The sequence below is a fragment of the Ursus maritimus genome, unplaced genomic scaffold, assembly GCF_017311325.1.
Source record: "Ursus maritimus isolate PB19 unplaced genomic scaffold, ASM1731132v1 scaffold_6, whole genome shotgun sequence".
Taxonomy (NCBI): Eukaryota; Metazoa; Chordata; class Mammalia; order Carnivora; family Ursidae; genus Ursus; species Ursus maritimus.
In genome coordinates, this window is record NW_024426774.1 from 58,421,378 (window position 1) to 58,448,733 (window position 27,356).

Genomic DNA, 27,356 nt, shown 5'->3' on the forward strand with positions numbered 1-27,356 from the left:
AAAAAAAAAAAAAAAAGAAGACAAGCCATAGACTGAAAGAAATTGAAAACATACAAAAACAGAATTAGTATGAATAAAGGACTCTTAACAAGTTGATAAGCAAACCTAAAGCCAATTAAAAAAGTGGGCAAAAGATATTAACAGAAAAAATTCAAATGGCTAATTTAACATTCAAAGAGATGCTCAATCTTATTACTAACCAGAGAAATGCAAATTAAAGATTAAATATCACTTCACATCCATTAGATTGGCAAATTCAGAACTAAAAAAAGAACATCATCAAGTGTTAGAATGTAGAGAAACAGAATACCTTGCTAGTGAAAATGTAAAAACTAGTACACAACCACTTTGGGGAGCAACTCGGCACTAGTTAGTACTTGAACCTAAGCATACCCTCCACCAAGCAATTCCACTTCTAATAACACATTATTAGAAAACCCCTTGGAAATGTGGACAAGGAGAAAGGCACAAGAACCGTCACTGCAGGGGCTCCTGGGTGGCTCAGGTGATTATCCTGGGGTCCTGGGATCAGGCCCTCATTGGGCTCCCTGCTCTGTGGGGAGTCTGTGCCTCCCTCTCCCTCCCTTCCTCCCCGCTACGGATGTTCTCTCTCAAATAAATAATCTTATTTTTTTTAAATTATTTTTAAAGATTTTATTTATTTATTTGACAGAGACAGCCAGTGAGAGAGGGAACAGAAGCAGGGGGAGTGGGAGAGGAAGAAGCAGGCTCCCAGCAGTTGCTGATGTGGGGCTCGATCCCAGGACCCTGGGATCACGCCCGGAGCCGAAGGCAGACGCTTAACGACTGCACCACCCAGGCGCTCCTAAATAAATTATCTTAAAAAAAAAAAAAAGAATGGTCACTGCAGCAGTTTTTAATACATAATATTTTAATATCTACAACAGAATAGTTTGTTTTTATATAACAGAATATCCTACTGCAATTAAAATGAACTACAGCTATATGTATGAACAAGATAAACCTCAAATCAATAATATGTAATGGAAAAACACTTTCCAAAATGATACATAGTTTGAACATAAAGTCTAAAAACACACTAAACACTATATATACAGACATATATATATAACACACAAACCTAAGTACTAAGGCATACAATAAAGTATAAAAACATAATTGGGTACATGAAACACCAAATAGGGACAGTAGTTAATAGCAGAAAAGAAGAATGGGAGGCTTAACTGTTTGTGTAATTTTTTTTAATGTAATTTTTATTTAAAAAAAAATCTGCAAATAAAATCTGAGGCAAACCTGGAAAATTTTCCTTTTATTTGAGATAGCAGAGCGAGAGAGAGCACGTATGGTGTGAGGGGCAGAGCAGGGAGCCCAATGCGGGGGGGGAGGGGGGGGGCTTTATTCCTGAATTCTGAGATCACGACCTGAGCCCAAGGCAGACCCATAACCGACTGAGCCACCCAGGTGCCCCTGGAAAAATTTTCTTAAAGCTAAGTGTGAATACACAACTATTCATTGTCTTACACTCTACCAGTCACTACACGTTTAAAATTTAAAATTAAAAAAAGTGGGAAAATGGTTAATTTTACATAAACAGAACTTTAACAAGATGCCAAAGTATAAAACCTGTCTTCCGAATAGCTGTCCAAATTTTTTTTTTTAAAGTCAAATCACTCATAAAAAAGGTAGCAGGAAGTGTCGCCCAGCTTAACAGTATAATTAAAGCTTATTATTTGTTATGTATCTATCATTATTAAATTAAGTTGCCAATGTGTTCAAGTATCTTGACATTTAAATAAGGATTACAAGATTTTCGAACATAGAAGAAATACATTCCAGTGTACTGCGGACTTTTATATGTTAGATAAACCTGCTACGATAGGTGATCTGCCATTCGAATCTCATCTAAATTTAGATGTCCAGATCCACCCAACATGAAACACACAAGGCTGTGAAACTCTTCTCTTTCATTCTATTTTAGCCTTTTCCCCATTATTCATTAAAAACGAATAAAAAACACACAGGCCTTAGAAAAGTGACACACTATTTTGCACACAAAGGCCAGCCATAGGCCTTGGATTTAGAACTCCCGCTTGAAAGTTGCTTCTCCAAATCCTTATTCAAACATTGCTGAGTTATGCTGAAAAACAACGCAAAGTGTATATAGGCTTGGGTTCCAGTGCGTAAAAGCGACCTTTTGGGCTTTCACCAACTTCTCGAGAGGTTGTAAGACTTTGCTCCCTGTCCAGCCGGGGCTGGGCAAATGCCCGCTACCCTCACCTACGAAAGACCAAGTCTAACGCTTTTGAGAGGGTCAAGCAGTTCGGTCCCGGCGTTCCGCTAACAGAAAGAAGAAAGAAGGAAGCCGCCCCCTTTCTTCCAAGCACAGGGACCCAGTGAGGCGCCCGGCGGCTCCCCGGACAGTGTCCGTACCGAGAGCCGTCGAGTCAGAAACAGCTGTCTGGCATCGAAATTCCCTACACTGGCGTCCCGTCCCTACCTTGAACCCCTCAACATTGAGGGTTGGTTGAGAGGGGGAGGGGACATCTCAGCGCAACAACGGCCTCAACCGTCTCCTGCCCGGTCCCCGTTCCGGCCCACCAAACCCGCGGCCAGAAGAATCCCATACTCACTGAAAAGTGGGGCCAGGTCCTGGTCCTGGCCCGGCCCCAGGAATTCGGCGAGTCTCCCAGGGTTTCGGGGGAGGAGGCGGCTGAGAAGCCATATTCTCCGCCTCCGCTCGGCTCCCGATCCGCGCTGGGACTCCCCAGGCCCGGGTACACTAGCCCCTAGCGCGCCAGGCACAATGGGCAGAACACCGAGTCCTCCACCCCGCCCACCCCTGCAGTTAGGACGTCGCTGTGGTACTTTGCCGGATGGTACCTGAGGAAGGGAGGATACCTCTAATCCACGGGGGTGAGGAACAGTCTCTTTTTATTCGCCTTAGCCAAAATTTCCGTTCTATACCTGAGGGTAAGGGCTCATCGATATTTCTGGCAGCGACTACGACTCCTAGACGTCGGAGTCCCACGGGGGCTGCTCCAGGACTAGTCCGGCTCAGGCCGGCAGTTCTGACCCACGCACTTCTACGCCAGCGGGGGTGGCGGTGGGATGAGGGGTTGTGGCGGCGCGCCGGGCAGTGTTTCTGGTTTCCCCACAAACAAGAAGAGGAGAGCGTTCACTCAGCCTTTGCGAAAGGGCCTGGTACTTTCGTTCTAAAGCTCTCGTTTCCTCGGGGAACATAATTGCTACACGCAGTAGGTGCGTTGTCATTAGTCTTCCCCGTTCCCTCTGGGGGGCCGGAAGGGGTTAAATCTCAGGCTCCGGCGTCGTGGGAGAAGGTGAGGCAGGAAGGTCTGAGGGGTGGGGGTACGACGTGGGCGCAGGAGAGGTGTGGATGGAGAGGTTAGTTTCCTTCCTGTTGGAGCGGCCTTGTTGGCAAGGAGGGGTGAACGGGAAGTTTCTTGGACCTGACTGAAGGAGGGGAAGGGCTTTATTGGCCGAAGGAGAGACTGGAGGTTAGACCTTGGCTGAATTTCCAAGTCTAGAGTAGATTCTACAATTGAGTATAACGGTAGCACAATAAAGTTGTGAGGGTCTCCTTTGAAAAATCCACACACGCCCCCACCCCCGTGAGACGAATGACACACTTCTGTATGGAAATGAGTGTTGAAACCTCACGGGATGTGATACTCAGTCTGGCCATTTTGGTGTTTTTTCATATGCCCTGCTCCTTCTCTCTTTGCAACGAATGGTTTCTGTAAGTCCAAGAGGTGAAAAGAAAGTCCATCGTCTCCTCCAGTTATCATTGGTTTGTGGAGAAAGGACTCAAATCCCGTAAGGATCCTGACACGTGTTAAGAGATTCTGTTGCAATGACTAGTTCCAATTCTTTATGTAAAAGAAGCACGTAAACGAAAAACGAAAATCTTAACGAAGGCAACCGACAATGAAAAACTTATAGTATGAGATGCATTTCTCAGGGCTTGCTTTCAAGGATAATAAACCTCATATGGAACGACTGATTCTGATGACTTATGAAATCCTTCAGTGCTGTACGTCAAGACGAAACAACTGAATTTAAGACAGAACGCATTTCCTCCTTTTAATGTTACCTTGTTTGAGAAGTCGCTAGATTGTTGCTAAATGAAAATGATCTTGAGGGTTTGGAAGACCATTCCATTACTGACACGTACACGCTGAAGAGCGTTTGTCTTGTTTTGTTTTTTTAAGACCTCTTCAAATAACTCAGGACAGGAGGCTTCCTAATTCTGAACAGGTTTGGGAACTTCTCAGAGCCAAGAGCTTGTAATGTGTCATATGTTGACTTTGTGTGATACCTTTATTCTAAGTGTACCTATTGGAGAAATAAACCTTCATCCTTTGAGCCAAAGGAAAGAAAGCATCCATTTTCCTCAATTAAAAATAATTTTTTTTTATTTAAGTGTAGTTGACACACAATGTTACATTAGTTTCAGGTGTAAAACGGTGATTCAACTTCTCTGTATGACATTCTGTGCTCACCACAAGTATAGCTATCATCTGTTACCACCCTACGACCTATTACAAATCATTGCCTTTTATTCCAGTGACTTATTCCATAACTGGGACTGTATTTCTCACTCCTCTTCCCTCTGGCAACCATATTTATAGAGATTTATAGAGATTCTGCTTTTTGTTTGTTTTATTCATTTGTTTTGTTTTTTAAATTCCACTTAGGTTGAAATCATATGGTAGTCATCTTTCTCAGTCTGACTTATTTCACTTGGCATAGTAACCTGTTCCCTCCATCCATGTTGTCACAAATGGACCCATCTTATCCTTAGAAAGCATCCATTTTAATAATAGTATTTGACTGAAATCTGCGGGAAAGCTTTGATACAAAGTGTTCTTTTAAGAATATACTCATGCATTTATTTACCAAGAGGGATTGTTTCTCTCTCTGACTTAAAGGTTAATTCTGAATTAAATGAAATCTTTGGTCTTAAGTAATGGAAAGGTGGAGAAAAGATAGTGAGACAGAAATAGTTTCTCTGGGAGGGGATTGCAATCAAGGATATACCTTAAATGCTGATAATCAGCCCCTCACTGAATCACAGCCCTTTCTCAGAATCAAACTAGCAGACTAAATGGCCTGGCAGAAGGAATTCAGATCACTTGTATATAATGATAACCACACAGCACTTCTCTACATACAAGGTGTTCTCCAAATAATATGTGTCCTTTTGCGAAAATGCCCTTGAACCCAAATTTACTTAGGCTACCCTAAATCAGAGCTTTAATCCTCTATCTCAGACTTTTCACTGGTGTATCCAGGCAGTCTTAACTTTCTTTTCTTCCTGTCTGCCAGCTCCCATACTGTATTCACCTGAATTGGAACTCAGCCAGAGGCAATCTGTCTTTTGTAGTCCTGGTTGCTAAAACTGATTTTTGTGGTGAGGGGTTTTGTAGAAGTATATACCTGCCTTCTTCATTATTTTGTGTCAACGATATACTCTTGATAAGTGGCCACAAACATTTAGAAACTTGCAAGTAAGTAGGGGTTTTAAAGGGTTGGAAAACACAAACTAATTCTAAGAATCACATCTTCACAGTAAGGAGTTGGTAAGAGCTCAACCCTTCCACAAATTTTAAGCAAATTCATTTGAATTATGACACTGCATGAATTAAAAAGTGCCACCATTTTTTATCTGTGTGACCACCATACCACAACATTGCCATGCAATCATTGTTTTTTAAAATATTGCTAGTTCCTCATTTTAAAGTAATGTGAACTGGTTGATTAATCAGAAGATCTATTTTTGCAAAACAGAATGATTAGGTAATTTAATTTTCATACACCTCCTTCCTGACAAGAGAGTTATATCGGATTTTACTCCATTCTCTAATTGGTTTCTATGGGCATTTATTCAAATTGTGAAAAGTAACAACTTGTTTTAGATGGAAATTACTCTAAATTATTTTGCATTAATTTGTGGGGGTTTTTTCATGGGGGGAGGTTTTACTTGTGCATGAAAGGAGCAGATTCTTCTCATTTTGCTAATAGTTGGTGGTCATTTAGTTATTTCATCAAAGTATAATCAATGTTTTTAGATTTACTGATCAATTTGTTTAAATACTTGACTGCTTAACTATCATTGAGGCTAGTAAAATATATAGACTGATCTATTTTTTCCTAACAAACTCATTCTTAATTTCTAACAGGAAAAGTTTATTGAATTTGCTACTTTGTGTTCTCAAACAACACTGAATGGTACAAAATAACAAAACTTCACTCCGTATTCTTTGTTTTTATTACCTTCTTCAGAGACAACCATTCTTGATTATTTTTATTTTTATTTCTTTTAATTGATTTAGTTATATTGATATACTTTATCATAATCCAGAATGCTACACTAAATTCCTTGATAATTAGAAACTTTTACCTGGCCCATCGAATAAATGTCCTTCAAGTTTATGTTTCAATATACATATAATGGAAGGGATATTATTAGAGAGTACAAAATAATGTTTTCAAATAAAAGTTAGTTTTTATCCCTTAAGGTGATGACATATTTGTCTGTGAAAGTAAGACGCGAAAGATGTTCATTGCTTTTTTTCTTTCTTTCTAGTTATAATTACTCAATATGTTTCCACTGACTGAGGAAAACAAGCATGTGGCCCGGTTGTTGCTCAGTACTGGTACCTGTCCAAGATGTATTTTCAGATTCTGTGGTGTGGATTTTCCTGCACCTTACAAACTTCCCTACAAGGTATTTTCATTTTGTTTCTAAAGAAAGTTTCTTTATTCTAAAATGAATACCTGTACATTTGAGGGCAATTATCTATCCATAACTCTTCATTAATTAAAAAAAAACTGTAATAAAATAATTGCTGATAATGGTAAATTTGGAATTTCCTTTTAGTACCATAAAACTGTAAATTCCTTCTTAAGTGATTATATCTAACATTTAATGTAGTGGGATCTTTGTGGAGCAAATCCCTGGTGTATTTAATGTTTGTATATACCTCCCCTAAAGAGAACACAGATATCACAAAATAGCACCTCTAACCAGATACTAGTAAGATGTGACAAGAGGAGGATGACAGTCCTGAGATCTTCTATTAAGTGGAAGCATTGTGGATTTGGCTGCCTTTTTTCTTTTTCTGTTTTCTGTATTACCATTTGTACTTACAAATAGGTATTTGCAACCCTCCAGAAGTAAATGCTTATCATCATCGTTATTTACTGCTATTAATAATAACAAAAATAATATACAGGGATCTTTGACATTTATGGCAATATATATAGAGAGAGCTTTGACTATTTAACAGAATACTTTCACAAAAAATATGTAACATGTTTTGTGAAGTATACTTGATTCCAATAGTGACATTCTTTTTAGAGACAGATGGTAATCATATATATGTAAATATATACTTAAACAATATTCATACACACACGCACACTCAGTTTCTTTTTTTTTTTCTTAAAGATTTTATTTATTTATTTGACAGAGAGAGACACAGCCAGCGAGAGAGGGAACACAAGCAGGGGGAGTGGGAGAGGAAGAAGCAGGCGCCCAGCAGAGCAGGGAGCCCGATCTGGGGCTCGATCCCAGGACCCTGGGATCACGCCCTGGGCTGAGGGCAGACGCTTAACGACTGAGCCACCCAGGCACCCCCACACTCAGTTTCTTACAATTTTTAAAAATTGCTCAGGAGTTAGCAGTAACAATAATTTTTCCTATGTATGAGTTGTTTTATTTTGGAAATAATAATTATATCTGATATTCATGTAACATTTTTATATGTCAAGCTCTCATCTAATCCTAATAATAACCTACTAGGTAAGTACATACTATGATTGTCTCTATTTTCAGATGAAGAAACTGAGGCACAGAGAGGTTAAACAACCTGCCCAAAGTTACACAGCTATTAAGTGAGCAAGCTAGGATATGAACTGTCTGTCTGAATCCAAAGCCTAGAATTTGGAGCTAGAAGACATGGATTTGAATCCCAGTTCCAGCTTCAGTTTTCTCCTCTCTAAATGGGAATGATGATAACATCCACCTCACAGGATTTTAAGGGACAATTTCTAATAAAGTATGTGAAAACACTTTGAAAATGGTACATATGCTATGATGATTAATATATATGTGTATATTCATTTATACACACTATGACTATGAAGTAATAATCAGAATGGTTTTGTGTAATTCTCCTTACACATTTTTCAGACACATTATATGAGTCTATTCTATTCTATGCATTTGTTTTCATATTTAAAATATGTTTTAAGATTTAAAATATATATTATATAAAGAGACTTAGTGTTGCCAACTTTTATTTGTATCATTTTATGTAAATAAACATGAAAATATTTGAAGAAAAAATTTTTTGTAAATGTACTTAAATTTTGATCTTTGTAGTCCTCTATGTATGTACACATACATATACATGTACTATGTTATGCTGAAATTATAGAACTTAGGTAATAAACATATTTGTGTGGGTCATAATATACCTATATCTGTATGTATGTATTAGTATTTCTGTTAAAGATGAAATAGAGCTACCGTCCTAATAAAATGAATTAAATTTGTTTGAGTGAAATTTTTTTCTTTAGAGTCAGTAAATTGTAATCTGAGTAAATTTTAAAAGGATATCTATTCAACAACTAAATAATAGAATCTGTCTAATTTAAACAAAACAAAGTCCTCTGAGTATTTAGATGGGTGAAATGTCTAAAATATGAGAATGGTTTCAAAAGAATGCAACTTTTAGCATTCTAGTACAAAGGGTGACAGAAATGAAGCCAACCAGAATGTTTGGTTTTTGTAATTACTATGTTAATTTTCAGCATTGCCAGCAACTGTTTACCTTTGTTTAGTAACTTGTCTTGAAATTATTTTTACTTAATAGATGTATAATTTCTGATTTTTCAGATTTCATATTAATAAATGTTGTAAAGATGTTTTAGTGATTGTGAGATTATTAAATAACTTAGCAAGGATGGAAATTCATTTCGTATTTCTATTTATTAATAATTAGAATTGACGTTTGTTTGTTTTTACTAAAATTAGCAAGTGAATGACCCTCACAATATAACTACAAACCAAATTACAGGCATACCTCATAGATTGTGGGTTTGGTTCCAGACTACCATAATAAAGTGAATGTCACAATGAAGTGAGTCAAATTATTTTTTGGTTTCCCAGTGCAGATGAAAGCATATTTGTAGTCTATTGTGTAATAGCATTATGTCTAAGAAATGTACATACTTAATTAAAAAATAATTTATTGCTAAAAAGTACTAACCATCATCTGAGCTTTCAGCAAGTAATGATCCCTGATCACAGATTACTGTCACAAGTGTAATAATGAAAAAATTTCAAATATTGTGAGAATTACTAAAATGTGACAGAGACAAAAAGTGAACAAATGCTGTTGGAAAAATGGTGCTGATAGACTTGCTTGATAGAAGGTTGCCTCAAACTTTCGTTTTATAAAGATGCAGTATTTGCAAAGCACAATAAACTGAAGCACAGTAAAATGAGTTATGCCTGTAATAAATTTGTTAATGGAATCTTCTGCCTCAGATTTAGGACTTTAACTTCATTAATATATGAAACTCTTTTGGAAAAATATTCACACATATATTGTGGGAGCTAGGTAATTCTCTTTTAAATTCCCCAGAAAGCCAATGCTGGCTAATAAAATTAATCGATTGCTCCAAAACTGATATAAATCAATATTGTATAAGTCTTCAATGTATCACAATTTTACTCCTGTTGTCGTCTTAAGGGCATTGTAAAAGGGTTATTACTTTTTTCAAATTAACTTTTCAGGAGTTGCTCAATGAACTACAGAAATTTCTGGAAATTGAAAAAGATGAATTAATTTTGGAAGTTCCAAACCCACCTCCCAAGAAAATTCGACTACAAGAACTAGAAGATGGGATTGATGGGACTGATAATCTGAGTCAGAATGGAGAGGGAAGGGTCTCCGTTATTGAAGATGGTAGCACTGCTTCCAAGAACTCAAATTTAAATGTATGCAATGTATGTCTAGGAATTCTTCAAGAATTCTGTGAAAAAGAGTTCATTAAAAAGGTAAATCATCTGTTTTTTTATTATATTCGCAATTATGTAGAAATTTTCAGTCTTAAAGCCTAGAATTCTTGTATCTAAAGTTAACAGTACCATTAATTTCAACTTGTTTTACACCAGTGGATCATTAAAACATTTCTTAATTAAAAAAAACAAGCCTACTATTCTCAAATTACTTTTTTATTAAGAAGATAACTGAAAATTAATGAAGTAGGTGTCCATGTGTTTCAGTCATGAGTACTACTCAACTGAAGAGAAATATAGTGGTTTTCCCTCTGCTGTTTAATATAGCTAAGGAGTTAGAGAAAAGCTCTTTGTCATACCTATTAGTGTCTTGAAAAAACAAGTGTTACGTCTTGTGGAAGGTACATGATTGAATGTGGGATTGCCTTTTGTTTCCAGCTGTCAAGAGTGCCAAATTTGGCTTTATTTTGTTTAAAAATATTTTTTAAGTTATGAGGTGATCTAAGAGAAAACTATTTTGACACTCAACAGATTATTCTGCAAGTGAGTCCTGGCTGTGTTGGCATCTCGTGATATCAGTCTTCAGGGTCATAATTAGCAAATACTTGATTTTGGAATGCTTATGAGAATTCCCAGAGGTAAAAGTTTAGAAGTGTAGTGCCGTGTTCTGGACCAAAAACTTATGTTATGAAGATTTGTTTAAGGTTTTCAGCAATTCCTGAGAATTTATATAGATAAATACTGTTTTATATAATAAAAAAATCCTTTTATGTAATACTTTTTTAGGTGTGCCAAAAAGTTGAGGCCTCTGGATTTGAATTTACCAACTTGGTATTTTCAGTCTCCTTTCCACCACAGCTATCTGTAAGAGAGGTAAGGTCATTTAAATGCATAAAACTATATGTGAAATGCATGCTAGAAATATCTCAAAAAATGGAGATGTAAAAAATATTCCTTACCATACTGTATTTTCCATTTTTTGTGTACTTATTGAATGATTGATGACTGAAAACATGGCGTTATTATAGCTGCTTAATAATGTTGAATGAATGGGTGAGGAAAGGAATTATTAAATTAGTTTATCATAGGACTGGGTTTTTTTGGTTTTTTGTTTTAGTTTTTAATATTTATTAATACTTATAATATATTTTATATTATATTTATAATATAATTTAAACGTATGTTTTATTTATATGTTATAAATATAATATATATTTATAAATATTTATAAATATTTTAATATTTATTGTGTCAGCAGGACTGAGAATATCACATGGTTCAGTCTTCTGTGGGAAGTTATGTAATAAAAGCATAGTGCCTTTGAACATGAGAATCCCAAAGGCCAGGAGTTCTCTAAAGGAATTGAAAGGTAGAGATTTCAGAGAATTTCTCTTATTTTCATGTGACTAGTTTAAGTCACTTTTTGAAGACTTAGTGAAGGAAACAGTGCTCCTTATGCCATTTTTTTTAAAGGTCCTCATTCTATAGCATATATTCATTAAGCTTTAGATCTGTATGAGGCATGTTGGTCAGAGAAAGAGATTTGACCAGAACTTCAGAGAAGTTTTGGGGTAGATGTATGCATGTTGTAAAGGGGTGGGGGTAGGGTCATTTTAGTTACGATGAACCTTCTTATTTTCTGGAGTAAAATATAAAAAGGTGGCATCCCTTTTAGTCAATAGGAAAAGGGAAAGAAAGAGCCTTCTATTTATTTTAACTTTTTTCCTTTGTTAAATGAAGAAAATAATAGTAGTCATTACTGTAACATTCTTGTGTGTCAAAACTGACATGAAAAATAAAACTATCCTATAGGGAAAATGAGCTTTGTAATTTCAAATTACAACAATGAGTTCTAAATATATCCATTTATATGTGTAGGGTGTCTTTTCCCTAAGAATCTGAAAGTATCACTAGAACATTATATCTCATACCATCACTTTCTTTGGGTGAGCAAAATATGTTGGAGCAAATAATATGTTTATTAGCCCCCAAAAGGCTGAATATTGATTTAAGACCTGATGAAGCTGGTTGAATGACAGAGAAGAGCTGGGAAGTGAAAAAAAGTAGAATGGTTTTAAGTAGTATCTTTGTCAATGGCAAGATGACAGAGCAGGTAGAAGAAAGGGGATGATGATGATATAAGGAAGTTTATAAACACATAAAGTCATTTTCTAGTCAATCATCAAAGCATTTCTCATGGATAGGTCATTTTCAGGATCCAACTTTGGTAGCAAGAAATAGACTTCTGAAAGCTAAGTGGTTCATAAAAAGTGCAGTGTTTGTGTAATAAAAATAGAAATAAGAAGCATATTTTCTAAGTGTGGTTATATATCTTACAACCAAACTCTTCCTCTCAGAGTTTATATTTTGACATTAAAATTTGTATTTTCCATTTTTATCACTTAAATGATGATTTTAACGTATCCATTTAATATTTATTGAATGCTTATGAAGTGTTTATATTCCACATTAGAAATAGAAAATGCTATTTTTTAAAAAATAGAATTATTCTGCTTAAACTCTACTTACTTCTTGTAACTGATTTTAACCACTAAACTATTAAACAGAAATAGGTGACTATTCCAGTTATTGGGGAATTAATACATTTCCACGGTATAGTGTGTAAAGTGACTCATTGTTTTCCTTTGTATTGAGTAATATATTTTTACTCATTCGTTTCTTAAGAATAATAATTATTCAAAAAGTACACAATGTTACACACTGTATACAATTTTCAGAACCCAAATTTCTTTAGCAAATTGTGTTTATGGTTCACTTTGTGATTTTTTTTTCATTATGTTTTGTTCCTTTCTCTATTGCTGTCTTTTATTACTTCCTTGGAGTTGCGATATGTTATGTAGACCAGAGTGGATATAAATTGGTTTTCAAACTAGTTAACTTATTTGTTACATATCCAAATTTAAACAAATTACACATTTTCAGAGTATTCTTGCATTTTGAATATAAATTCTGTGACTTCTCTAGTGACATGTTTCTTCTACATTGTAGTTTTTCAACTTAGATCTTGTAAAACTTAGAACTTATTTGTGTGTAGAATAAATTAATACTTTGGAGTTGATTCATGCTAGTTATCTCATAATTCAGAGTGAAATATATAATTGAGTGAATTTGATTCAGCATTTTCCACTTTAGAGAAGAAAATTATGATCACAGGTATATTGATTTGAAAGCGAATAATTTTTTATCAACATGGTAGTATTATGTACCTGCTTACAAAAGAACCAAGGAAAAGGATGACCTCAAGTAAAGGTGTTTTTTTTTAAAATCAGATTATTAAATTTATATTAATTCCTTCATATTCAGCCCTATCAATCCCTTTCTGGCTACAGCTATAGTTTTTATTTATCATCATTATAAAAGCACTAATTTAAAAGCTTAGGAAGAAAAGTTTGCAGATTATATAATCAACATCTTCCACTGAGTTTGGGAGACTATGGAGGGAGAGGTGGAATACATCTGTGTGTGTTTTCCTAGGAACTGTCTGATCTGGTTAGGACAGTTTTAGATTGAATACTGCTAGAGAGGAGAAAAACAAGCAGATTAACTGATAAAACCCTGTTAGACATCGAGTAAGACATAGTGAGCAGAATAAATGGGAGCAGTATCCAGAGACTCACAAAAAACAACAATATGGAATCTAGCTAGATATAATACTTAGAGGCTCCAAAGTCTTTACAGCAGTATACAAAATTTGAATGATAAGGTTGAGATTATAAGGGATAGTAATAAGTATATCAGGACTGTCATGATGACTTTCTGGATTTGGGCTCACCACTTGAATGTAACAATGGAAGGATGTCTTTTATGAGAATCAGATTTGTTAAGAGGAGAGCTATAATAGTGTGATGTGGCAAGAAAATGTATAACTATGTTGAGATCTGAGATCCTGTGAGTGGAAGGATGCTGCACACCATCCAGAAGAGAATAAAAGAAATGGGATAGATACAGGAATGGAAGTGTGTTGAATGACCTTTGGCCAAGGGAAGGTGATGAATTACAGATATAAGATAGTCATAAAGGTTAGGGTTTACAGTAGTATGAGGGATTCCCATTGTCTAGGCATTTGATGGAAATCACATTTGGTTAAAAGCACATCAACAGCTCTTAAATAAAATAGTGGTTCTCAAACTCTAATACGCATAGGACTCATTTGGAGAGTTTCCCAGGCCCCTTCCTTAGAGATTCTGATATAGTAAGTTGGTGGGACCCATGAATTTGTGTTTCTAACAACAAGCTCATGGGTGAGGTTGGTACTGCTACAAAGGAGCACACTTGGAGAACCACTGTCCTAAAGGATAATGGCAGAAATAATCTAGTCTGATAATAAACTGATAACTTTTAAAAATTTATATTCCTGATAGGAGGAGAGAAACAGGCATAATTGAATATATCCTACACTTTTTTTAGAGTAAAAATTCAGTTTATTCATCTGTTTATGACACAGTACACAAGAGGCAAAGTGTTTTATATCATAGATTTCCCTTCCATCTCTTTGGTATGTTCATTTCTTTGGCTAAAAGGAGAGCCTAGGCATGAGAGGCGGGCAATGCTTTGACAACTGAAATAAGGATGGGGAGGGGTGATGCTAATACCATCCTTGCAGGGCTATTTTCTAGAACTGTTGCTGGAAACTAAGGAGCACCACTCCTGGATGCTCATGCCGTCACAGGCCTCAGTCATCCCCACCACACAGGTATAGCAGTGCTTTCTGGCAGTCACCCTTGGTGTCTTGCTGGATGCAGTAGTACAGGGACTTGCTGTACTTTCTCTTGAATTCAGACCTAATTTTCCACATGTCTGCTTTACTGTGAGAGATCATGGTAGATCATGAGTCTAATCAGACTTTATTGCAAGTCCCCTTGCCTTTCATGGAGTTGTACGGTCAGTCAGCAAAATACAGGGGCTTGTTCTGAATGCTCTGGACCCAGTTCAGGAAAGCGTTTTCCAGGTCTCCTTTGACCTCCTTGATGCTCTCCAGTGGGTCACAAGGGCTGTAGCTCTTGTACCTTTCAAATACTTTCTGGAGGTGACACACACTCTGCTTGGTCATGATGCTGATCCACTTGGGCACATCAGTTCCTTTCCTCTTCACTCCACCATCATAGAGATCCCAGGCATCTTGGTCAATCAGTTCATAATCAATGACAGAGCCATCCTCTGCTCTTCTACCCTTTGCAAGGGCAACCATCAGCTTGCGGAAGTCACCAGATATGTCAGAAATGATGTCCTTCTCCAGATCAGTCTTGTACATTTCCTTGTAGACTCTGTTATTTCCTGAAGCTCTTGGTTGGTCCTTGAGGAGATAATGTCAATGAGGGAGTCCTCATTAGCCCCATGAAGGGTCTCTTCATGGAGGCTTTCAGCTCAGAAGCATCATACTGAAAAGGTGTTTTCATTAGGTCCCAAATCAGTCTTCAGGTGGCTGGACAAGGCTGATTTCAGTGTTGATACAAGTTCCTTTTAAATCCTTCTCTGGTAGGCAAAGGCAATATCCTGTCTGTTCATTGCTGTGGTTGATCAAAATGTTGACAATGGTGACCTCAACCACTCCTTTGGTCTTGATGGCCATTTCAATGTTCAGAGCATCATGCTCAACATCAAAATTGGTGTATGCTTTGACCAAACCGTATGCACTTGTGGTCATGGAGTGATCACCCTCCAAGCTGAGCTTGTAGAGAATTTCGTGAACAGTAAACATTTTGAATGAAGCTGGGTCAGGCACCGAGAGCTGCAAGGGCCCCCAGTTGTGGAGCCTTTATCCTTCATTTTTGATAGGTAGATGTCAAACAGTACAAAGAAAAACTAGAGAAAAATGGCAGAGAAATCTAGGCTAGAAGATAAAATTAAAAGGGTTGGGAGGTTCAGAGAAAGTGCAATTCAGACTTTAATTAAAACCAAATTATCCCAACCAATAAAAGAAAGTTTAAGGATAAAAATACACCCCAATGAAGAAGAAATTGGGGCATCTCCTTCTCTCTGTATTTACATAAACATTTGTATTTACATATGTATTTGTATGTATTTGACTTTTTATTTTTTAAAGTTTAAAAAGTAGTAAGATTAGCCTAATGAGCCCCTATGTATGTATCGTCCAGCTCCAATTGTAATTTTTTTGCCAAACTAAAATCAGTTTCCAAAAAAAGATACAGGAAAGATAAAGTCAGAGTAATGCGAATGTAAGAAGGAGGCTTAGCTCTGTAATAGCAACTAGAAAATAAAATCTCAAATGAGTAGAGGCTTGTAAGAATTGCTAAGGAAGACTTTGGGGGTACTTTAAGTTATGATTACAGCAAGAAATGAAAAAGGGGGGCGCCTGGGTAGTGCAGTCGTTAAAGCATCTGCTTTCGGCTCAGGGCGTGATCCCGGCATTCCGGGATCGAGTCCCTCATCGGGCTCCTCTGCTGGGAGCCTGCTTCTTCCTCTCCCACTCCCCCTGCTTGTGTTCCCTCTCTCGCTGGCTGTCTCTGTCACATAAATAAATAAAATCTTAAAAAAAAAAAAAAGAAAAAAGAAAAAGGGGATGTGTTTGATACCGATATTGTTGATGGATGATACAGAGAAAGTGGAATTTCTGAAAATCTTATTTTGCTTCTGTCCTTTCTGTCAAGGAAAATGATCTTTGACCTAAATGGGTAGATTGATTATTGGTTGGTGAGGGGAAGTGAAATCTCCACATGGTGAAGTTTCTCTAAATGGGTTCAGGTATCCAGGACTGAATGAATGACATTCCAGGATGGATTCAGAAAGAACTTGGAGTTGTCCATGATCTTTGAGAGCTTTTCAAGGATAGCAGATTTTCCAAATTACTGGAGACAGAGCAGACAGTTTCAATTTTCTAAAGGTGGTTTGTTAACTACCAGCTGGTGAGCTTGACCCTAAAACGTTGGCAAAATTCTGCATCAGGAGCTAAAGAGTACATTGTAGGCACTGAGGATAAGGAACACTTGGTCAACACTGAACAGATTCATTAAGAACAAATTATGTCTGCATCATTTCTTCCTTTTATAGGCTAGTAGGACTGGTAGAGCAGGGAAGTAGGGTAGCACCAGTGTGACTGGAATTCAGCTAGTCATTTGAGCAGGTTTCTTTCTTATGATAACTTCCTGAAAGTGGCAGGAAACATGAGCAGAATGTGAAGACAATTGGGTGGGTTGTACCTGGCAGGCTATACCCAAAAAGAACTGATTAATAACTGATTTCAAACTGGACAGTGTTTCTCCATCTGTATTCTGCAGATCTGAAACTCACTTGGAGAAAGGTGTTGAAAGCAGATTGCTGGGCCTTGTCTTAAACGTCCTAAATCAGAATCTCTGGGTATGGGGCACAGAAGCCCTTCTAGAGTTAAAGTACACACTGAAATTCAAGAATCATGGAACTTCAGAGAGATTTCTGATGTCCGGCAAGACTCTTCATACCTTGTCTTGTTCATGATTTCTGTCAGTGATGATGTAATGGGAACACTCACGACAGCTGTACATGACACAGAGTTGAGAATATAGCAGATAGATTGTTAGAATTGAGATCCAAAAGATCTCACGAATAGGGAAGATCTAACAAGATGAAATTTAACAGGAATAAACAGAAGTTCTTATACCTGGGTTTAGAAAAACAACTGCCAAGTAAAGGATGAAGCAGGAATGGCTTAAAAGCTGTGTTTACACATGAAAAAATGTTCAAAATCATTAGCCATCAAGGAAATTCAAATCAAAACCACACTGAGATACCACCTTACGCCAGTTAGAATGGCAAAAATAGACAAGGCAAGAGACAACAATTGTTGGAGAGGATGTGGAGAAAGGGGATCCCTCCTACATTGTTGCTGGGAATGCAAGTTGGTACAGCCACTCTGGAAAACAGTGTGGAAGTCCCTTAAAAAGTTAAAAATTGAGCTACCCCATGATCCAGCCATTGCACTACTGGGTGTTTACCCCAAAGATACAGACGTAGTAAAGAGAAGGGCCATATGCACCCCAATGTTCATAGCAGCAATGTCTACAATAGCTAAATCGTGGAAGGAGCCGAGATGCCCTTCAACAGATGACTGGATTAAGAAGTTGTGGTCCATATATACAATGGAATATTACTCAGCTATCAGAAAGAATGAGTTCTCAACATTTGCTACAACATGGATGGCACTGGAGGAGATAATGCTAAGTGAAATAAGTCAAGCAGAGAAAGACAACTATCATATGATTTCTCTCATCTATGGAACATAAGAACTAGGATGATCAGTAGGGGAAGAAAGGGATAAAGAAAGGGGGGGTAATCAGAAGGGGGAATGAAACATGAGAGACTATGGACTATGAGAAACAAACTGAGGGCCTCAGAGGGGAGGGGGATGGGGGAATGGGATAGGCCGGTGATGGGTAGTAAGGAGGGCACGTATTGCATGGTGCACTGGGTGTTATACACAACTAATGAATCATCGAGCCTTACATTGGAAACCGGGGATGTACTGTATGGTGACTAACATAATAAAATAAAAAATCATTATAAATTTTAAAAAAAAAGTAAAAAAAAAAAGCTGTGTTTACAGACAAGGCTTGGGAGTTTTAGTTAATATACCAGTAAGAATTAGGGGAGTGATACGGATAACCACTTTGGACTTTAGTCTGGAAAGATGAAGGCGATGGTCCATCCTGTTTTCCCCAGTGTTGGCCATTCAGGGAGTGCCATATTCAGATGGAGCATACTATTTTAGGAGGAACAAGAACAAATGGAAGGTGTTTTGGGGCAGTCCACATCCTAATCCTTGAAACCTGGGAATATGTACTTTACATGAAAAAAGGGGATTTTGTGGATGTAATTAAGATTAAGGATCCTGAGATGGAGAAATTATCTTGAATTATCTGAGTTGGCTCAATCCAATTATACAAGTCCTTAAAAGCACCTTTCTTCTGAGGTCAGGGTCAAGGGAAGTTGTGATTATGGAAGAATGTTCAGATGCAGTGTTGCTCACTTTGAAGATAGTGGAAGGGAACAAGGAATATGGGTGGCCTCTAGAAGCAAGAAGAGGCAAGGAAATGGATGGAGTCTTCTAGCCTAGATCCTTCAGGAAGGAATGCACCCCTGTTGACACCTTAATATTAGCCCAGTGAGATCCATGTTGCACTTTTGACCTAAAGCACTCTAAGATAATAAATGTGTGTGTGTGTGTGTGTGTGTGTGTGTTAAGATTTTATTTATTTGAGAGAGAGAGCATGAGCAGGGGGAGAAGCAGAGGGAGAAGCAGACTCTCCATTGAGCAGGGAGCCAGATGCTGGGCTAGATCCCAGGAGCCTGGGATCATGACCTGAGCTGAAGGCAGATGCTTAACCAACTGAGCCACCCAGATGCCCCATGAATTTGCTCTTCTTAAATATTTGAGGGGTTTTCTGATGCAGAGATGGAATCAGGAGGGAATAATTTTCAGCTATAAGGAAGTATGCAGAACAGAGTAGACTGTTTTCAGGGATGGTGTTTTCTGTTACCAGACTATTTAAGCCAAGGCTGGGTGACTGCCTGGCAGAGATACATAGAAGGAAGGTGTGCACTATATAGTTGGTTAGACTATAGACTTTGTTTAGCTTTTTCAACTCTAAGATACTATATAGTTTTAAGAAAAATATTTATTACATTTGTTATTTTTTGTTACCTTGTATTCATAATTGAGTCTTCTAAACATCTATACTACATTAAATTAGTGCCACACTAAAATTATTATAGAATGAGTGACCCAGACTTAGGCTACTATTAGGCTAAACTTAACATTTATGCGAAAAAAAGGCATTCAGTTAAGTTCTATTAAAAGTAAACCCTTTAAAGTCCTGCTGGTTTTTTAGGTTTATCTTTTTACTAGTTTGGTCCAGTAGAGGGCAATATTGCACTATCAATGTCACTTTTTGGTACATGTAGAAATAGTTTGCTCACTTTATTGACTTTAAATGGATATAGTGTCTCTTAAATGTTACTCTGGTTGTGTGAAACACCTACTTATTAACATGCAACTTGATACAGTTGGAGTTTTATATGTCAAATCGAAACTTCCCTTTCATTTTTATACTTGTAGTATCTCCATGCTTTACACTAAGTACTATAAATTAGCATAAAGCCCTAGAAATCTAACCAAAAATAAAAGCAGTACCATTTCTGTGATAGCAGTTTATATTTACAAAATTTTTTCTTAAATTCTGACAAATGGGCATTCAAAAGACTGGACTTTTACTTAAATCTCTGGGTTCTTAACCAGTTTGGGATCATCTCATTAAGAATCTAAAGAAAGCAATTGAATCCCTTTCCTAAAAATGCCTATGTTCAAAATTTTGCTTGCTTTCTTAAACTCCTAGCCATTAATCTAGTATCTTTCTTAATTGGATACTCCAGAACACCACCCCCCTCCATATCCCACCACCACCCATAATTGATTGATGCACTTACTTTTTCTAATGTTTTTTCTAATTATGTTGAAGTTATAGAACAGAATTTGTTGAGATCACTTTGATTTCAAGTATAGAGACTACACTTTCAAGTTCATATTATGTGTGCAGGCTCATTCATTAACCCAACTCTGATTTAGCGTGTGCATTTTCAGCTTTTTGTTCATTTTCTGTGACTTGTCAAATTCTTATTTTGTATGACAAGCACCTTGCCTAAATCACTTTTTGTTCTCTCTCACCTACCATTTAAAAGCAGCTCAAGGTTCACTTTGACCAACAAACTTTTTCTGAGCTTACTAAGTTTTTAGAATTTGTAGTCCTATTTTTCATTAGGTTAGTTGGTTAGACCTTGCTTCAATCCCTGTCTGGTCCACCAAATCATTCAGAACATTTTTTATAAGGTTCTGAATGAGGTACTGAAAAACATGCAAAATTATAGAGATCACTGTCTCTGCCCCTTAAGTATCTTTCAATGGACTCTTCATGGATGGGTTGGGGGGATTGTAACCTTGCTATGTTTTGGATATACAGGCTGCAACTTTAAAAACCCTTCAGAGGACATGAAGCAACTTAAACCTATCTTCATTATAAAAAATAACTCCCAAAGCATGTCCCTGCAAGCACACCACCAGTGTATAAAGGTCTGCATCAATGGAATCACAGAATCATAGATCTGTAGGAGAGCTTGGTGATCTAGAACAGGGCCCCCTGCTTTTTATGGTACTCATTGAAGAATGATGGTAATGTATATGGCTGTGATTTGTCAGAGGTCTGAGTATGCCCCACCCTCAGTGTAAATCCATTCAGAATCTCTGATGGAGAATCCAGAAGTTCTCCACTTTGTGTATAAGGTGATCCCCTTTTAATCTCTGACAGTTCACTGAGCCCCCTATATCGGTGATTTAGAAAGAAGATATGCTTGGATGATTTCTTTCAGCCTCAGATTGGAACTACTTCACTAATCATCTCACTCATCCTCATTTGAAGAGGAGAAAACCAAAGCTTGTGTAATGTGGCATGTCGGAATTTGGGTGTGCCTCCCTGATTTGTGCTCTTTTTTTGTTTTTAGACCATACCATCTTTTCTTTTCTTTCTTTCTTTCTTTCTTTCTTTCTTTCTTTCTTTCTTTCTTTCTTTCTTTCATTCATTCATTCATTTATTTATTTATTTATTTATTTGAGAGAGAGAAAACACAAGCAGGGAGGAGGGGCAGAGGGCGAGGGAGAAGCAGACTCCCCATTGAGCAGGAAGCCCGACTCGGACTCCGTCCCCGGACCCCAGGATCATAACCTGAGTCGAAGGCAGAAGCTTAGCCGACTGAGCCACCCAGGCGCCCCTAGACCATGCCATCTTTTCATCTTGTATACTCAGGATGCTGCATCAGGAGGCACATGGGACTAGACATGGTAGTAGGTTCTGGATTCTGTTACTCAATACATAGCTGGGACATTTGTTCCAAGAGAGAAAGAAAGAGTGACATGCAATTAATCAAAGTCTACGCAGAACCCCAGTCCTGGTTAGAATGGGTGAATCAGATGTCTATCTGTCAAGGAATCACAGCAGGTATTGAAGAGGTCTAATAGCACATTGTTACCGGTGCAGGCACAGGAGAGCCCAACTGAAAAACAGAAACCTAATCCTGAGGTCGTTGCAGCATGCAGGAAAGAGGAATGAATCCTGTTCCTGGGAATGAGGTGCCATGGTGAAGCTGGACTACAAACAAGGCTAATTCTAAAGCCCACCACAGAAATATAATGTAATATTTAATTCAGGAACACAGTTGGAAGGTATTCGGACATAGGTTTAAATACTTGGATATGCAAGGTTTACTTTCTACCTTTGTTGTTTTCTTGACCTGAACTAGCTAAGAATAGGTGGAGGAGGCAGCAAGAAAGAAGAGGTTGCTGGGGCTGATCAACTCGTGTGGGTAGTTGAGAGGGAGCTGGGTACAGTAAGAACATGAGGCAGCCTTAAATTTTTGAAATTTATTGTTTTGCTTTGTATGGTCTCATTCTAGTGAATTGTCACACTTTGGCATCTTTAAAATTTGCAATATGAAATACAAGAAATAAGAAATACAATAAGGAATAGGAGATAAAAAAGCACATCATTTTTCTTTAAAGCTCAGTTTCCCCATCAGATGCAATATATTATCACATTGCTACTTACCAACTATTGAGTTCCTTATCAAACTTTTTTCTCATTAATTTTAGGACTTTGTGGCCTAGTAAACTAAGTTTCAGAAAAAGGGAACTTCTAATTTAGGCTCTGCCTGTTTCAGATTTGGGTTTCTCTTGTTACATAGAGAAGTCATGTCAACTGTTCTTTTTTTCTGATATCACCACCATGTTTTAGACTTAGTAATTCTAACCTACTAAGTTATGATTATTTTTGATATAATTTGATATATATTTTTGATATATGTAATATATATATAATTTAATCATCATAACCCCTTGAAGTATTATTATCCTATTATACAGATGATGAAATTGCAACTCAAGGTCACATTGCTAATAAATGCTAATAAATAACAGACATTGCTAATAAATAACAGGATTTGAACACTCATCTGCCCAACTCTAAGGTTTATGCTATTGATTATTACTATACCCTACTGCCTACATTGTGAATTGTTAAGACTTCAAAAGTGGGTTATTGTGTTGCTGTATTTATAGGAGAGACTTGGCCTAGGTTTTGACCCTCACTGGTATTTTGTTTCTTCAGAGGGTGCAGTATCTTCAAATTTAGAGAAAGGATCCTTGGGGGAAAAAATATGGAACCAGAACTTATTATATTTTAACAAGAGTGAGGATAAATCACCAGTTGATTTGATGATTCTCTAAAATAAGGCTTTAAAAATAAAATTACACAGGTGCCTGGGTGGCTCAGTCAGTTAAGCATCTGCCTTCAGCTCAGGTCATGATCACAGGGTCCTGGGATCAAGGGCCTCCCCCACCTTCCGTGCTCAGCAGGGAGTCTGCTTCTCCCCCTCCCTCTGTCGGTCCCCCTGCTCATGCTCTCTCTCTCAAATAAGTAAAATCTTTAAAGTAAAATAAAAATTGATATTTTTAAAGACTTTCCCACCACACTTGTGTTCAGATTTTGTTATCAGATGACTAGAGTAGGTGCAGAAGACGTTTTGCATCAAATATATTATTACACCAGATATCTTAAAATAGAGGAATTTCCAGTCACTTTTGTGAGGATTTTCCTTTGATCTTGGGATGATTGGTACATGTGTGTGAGATGATGAATTATGATGTTATAGTCCCTTTAATAATTAAAGGTGGGAGTAACAGTGACGTTTTCAGCCAAATCACAAATGTGTCCAAATGTCCAAGAAGAGGGCTGGTGGCAGGTGCCACTCTGAAGTCAGATTCATCCAAATTAATTATTGACTTGTCTGAAACCTCTTTCTTAAAAAATAGTACCAGTACTTTTTTCCCCTTTAGAAAAAGGAAAGATCAATGAAATAGTTTTAGACTAGGTCAGTTAAAAGGTGTGGATTAATGGTAATGCTGCAGCTGTCCCTGCTTCTTTTTTAAAAGATAGATTGCACTGCTTAAAATACTGGAAGTTATCTTTACAAATCTTCGCTTTTAAATAAAGCCTACTGTTTTTCTTCACTGATATCAGTACAGGATCAATACTAATGGAATCCATTTTCTAGAGGAGATACCAATCAAGGCCCACGTGGAAATGTTTATCTGAGAAATTTTTTTCTAAGAAAAACTGTCTTTCTCCTTGCCATTTTTTTTGTTTGTTTGTTTGTTTGTTTTAAATTTTAATTCCAGGGGCGTCTGGGTGGCTCAGTCAGTTAAGCATCTGCCTTCAGCTCAGGTCATGATCTCAGGGTCCTGGGATTGAGCCCCGAGTGGTCAGGGTCCCTGCTCAGTGGGGAGTCTGCTTCTTCCTCTCCCTCTCCCCCCCCCCAGCTCATGCTCTCTCTCTCTCTCAAATAAATAAATAAAATCTTAAAAAAAATTTTTTTTTAATTCCAGTATGGTTAACATACAGTGTTGTATTAGTTTCAGGCATACAATGTAGTGATTCAACAATTCCATACATCACCCGGTGCTCACCATGATCAGTGCACTCCTTAATCCCCATTGCCTGTTTCACCCATCTCCCCACCCACCTCCCCTCTGGTAACCATCAGTTTGTTCTCTAGAGTTGAGAGTCTGTTTCTTGGTTTGTCTGTCTCTCTTTTTTTCCTTTGCTTTTTTGGTTTGTTTCTTAAATTTCACATATGAATGAAATCTTTGTCAGTATTTTTATTATGCATAGTTATCCAATTATTTTAATGCTATAAATATTTTTCAACCAATTTGGATACTCTAATCATTTATAAAACTCACGTGAAAGACTTTAGTTGAGCATTGGGGTGTCATTTCTCAGTGTTACCTCCTTTTTTACTGCTTGTGTTGTTTGGTTTAACAATTAGTGGTTCAGAGTCGGCTGGATGTATGGCAGTCTCTACAGTCGTGCAGGAGTGCTCAGAGCAGGCACTAGCGGAAGGAAGAGGTCAAGTGTTTTATTTAAGAATAAAAGACAAATATATATATATGGCAAATTAAAGAGTCATATATTGTTTTCATTACATCGTAATTTAAAAGCTATTCACGTAAGTGACTGTTGAAGTATTGGTATGATTGAAACTCTTGATGTTTTTTTCTGGTGGGATCTGTCTGTCTCTGAAGTGATTGCTAAAATGTTACTGTGAGTATCTGGGCAGAGATAATGTAGGGGGAACTGATTTGGGTGGGGGAAAATGAAATGGGTTTTATTTAAATGTTGTCATGAAGCATGCAAAAGGAAATGAAGTAATGAAAGAGATGCAAAGGTGTCAACACAGGTAGCCCTTTATGCTTCTATTGAGAATCATAATGTGGTTTCTTTTCAGAATTCAGTTCACATCTAGGATTTAAGTTTTCTCTGAAAGTAGGATGTTATGATGTGTGATGATTGTATGATATGCATTTGGTATTATCACTATAAAATCATGTTAGAAACCATGAGATTGTGATTTTAGAGAGACTTGGATCATATTTCTGAAAGCATCTCAGAAATCCTCGCCCTATCAAGCAAGTGGGCATGTGGACTAAAACCTTATTAAGTAAATCAGTAACCAGGCGTGAATGATAAATTGGTATTCCAAAAGATTTTTAAAAATGCAGACATGTATTCAGAACACTTCTGTTGGTAACATTTTTATTCACGATGTAACTAACCTGAGTTATTTTGCAAATAAGATTGAGATATACCACGTGTTCTTCTGAAGAGCTTTTAATCACACTCTCTACAGGTATAGTGTAATGAATCAGAGTGTGTGTTTGTTCAGATAAACAACTTTCTATTAGCACATCGACTTTTTTCCCCCCGAGCTTGTGATATAGTATGTCTTTTGGTTAATGTGTTGGATATCTTAGGTAAAGTCTTATTCCAGTTTGTGTAGTCTTTCATTTCTCATAGTTTAAGTAATGGCCTTTTAGAAAACACGGATTACATGATGAGTCCTTGAGGTTGAAATCTACCCCAGAATAGAAATATTTTCATTTTCTTTTTAATAAGTTTTTATTTTTATATTCATCAATGGTTAACTCCAATCTTCTGCTCACAGGTAACTATTGTCTTTGCCCCTAAAACTAGAGTTTAAATGGGCCTGACTTTGAACTTTATATAAAATGGAATCATAACATGATAAATCTTTTGTGTCTGGCTCCTTTCATTTGATATTATTTTTGAGAGATTCATCTGTATTGCTATGTGGAGCTGTAATTTGTTCATTTTCACTGCTGTACAGTATTCAGTTGCATGAATATACTGCAGTTTATTCATACTGTTATAAATGTATATAAAGTTCATTTCTAGTTTTTTGGCTACTTCAAACAGTAAAACCATAAGCATTCTTGTAGCCGTATTCTACATGTGCAGGCATTTATCTAGGGTATATGTCTGTGAGTAGAATTGCTGAATCATAAGGAATACATTTAAATAATATAATCTGAATTAACACTATAATTTACAGCCTACTAATCAGCTTATTAGTTCATTCCTCCTAAATCAACTTAATGACAATAGCCTTAACTTTTCACTTATACATTCTGACTCCCTGTTAGTGCCCTTATTAACATTAATGACATGACTTCTTCCACTAATACCCATAATCAGTCAGTTTCATCTATTACTACATGAAAGAATCAATAACCTTCCTTAAAAACTGTATATTACAATACTAGTTATGCCACAAATATTCTTCTTTTTTTAAAGATTTTATTTATTTATTTGACAGAGAGAGTGAGAGAGCACAAGCAGGGGGAACAGCAGAGGGAGAGGAAGAAGCAGGCTCCCGCTGAGCAGGGAGCCCGATGCGGGGCTCGATCCCAGGACCCTGGGATCATGACCTGAGCCGAAGGCAGATGCTTAACTATCTGAGCCACCTACGTGCCCCACAAATATTCTTAATTATAACTTTTACTGCTACAGAATTAATCTTTTATTTTATATTTTATTTGCACCAACATTAGTTCCAACCCTAATCATCATCACCCACTGAGGAAACCAAACAGAATGTTTAAATGCAGGACTTTATTTTATGTACTAGTAGTATCACTCTCACTTCTCATTGTCCTAATCTTTATCCAAAATCTTATAGGTTCATTGAACTTTCTAATAATTCAATATTAATTGAAACAGTATCTAGTTCTTGATGTAATATTTTCTTACGACTAGCAGCATAGTAGCATTTATAGTAAAAATACATCTCTATGGCCTACACCGCTGGTTACCAAAAGCACATTTGAAACCCTCCACTGCTGGGTCCAAAGTGCTTGTACCCATATTACTCAAACTAGGCAGCTGTGGAATATCATGAGTTACAACAC

At 37.0% G+C, this 27,356-nt stretch overlaps 2 protein-coding genes and 1 pseudogene across 5 annotated transcripts in view; 1 reads left to right on the plus strand and 2 right to left on the minus strand.

Annotated features, from left to right (window-relative positions):
* The window catches only part of PEX13 (peroxisomal biogenesis factor 13), a 28,802-nt gene extending 26,045 nt beyond the window's left edge, over positions 1-2,757 (minus strand). The window contains exon 1 of the mRNA XM_008699904.2: positions 2,613-2,757. Within this exon, the coding sequence (XP_008698126.1) occupies positions 2,613-2,704 (92 nt within the window). The 5' untranslated portion in view covers positions 2,705-2,757. The remainder of the gene's footprint in view (positions 1-2,612) is intronic.
* A 151-nt stretch (positions 2,758-2,908) lies between these two features.
* The window catches only part of PUS10 (pseudouridine synthase 10), a 70,940-nt gene continuing 46,492 nt past the window's right edge, over positions 2,909-27,356 (plus strand). Inside the window, exons 1-4 of one of the 4 annotated variants that reach the window (XM_008699893.2) lie at positions 2,909-3,240; positions 6,590-6,730; positions 9,809-10,072; positions 10,820-10,906. In XM_008699893.2, coding sequence (XP_008698115.1) covers positions 6,605-6,730; positions 9,809-10,072; positions 10,820-10,906 — 477 coding nt within the window. In that variant the 5' untranslated portion in view covers positions 2,909-3,240; positions 6,590-6,604. The other 3 variants (XM_008699894.2, XM_008699895.2, XM_008699896.2) reach the window with 3 other exon arrangements.
* Positions 14,712-15,767, minus strand: LOC103671292 (annotated as a pseudogene).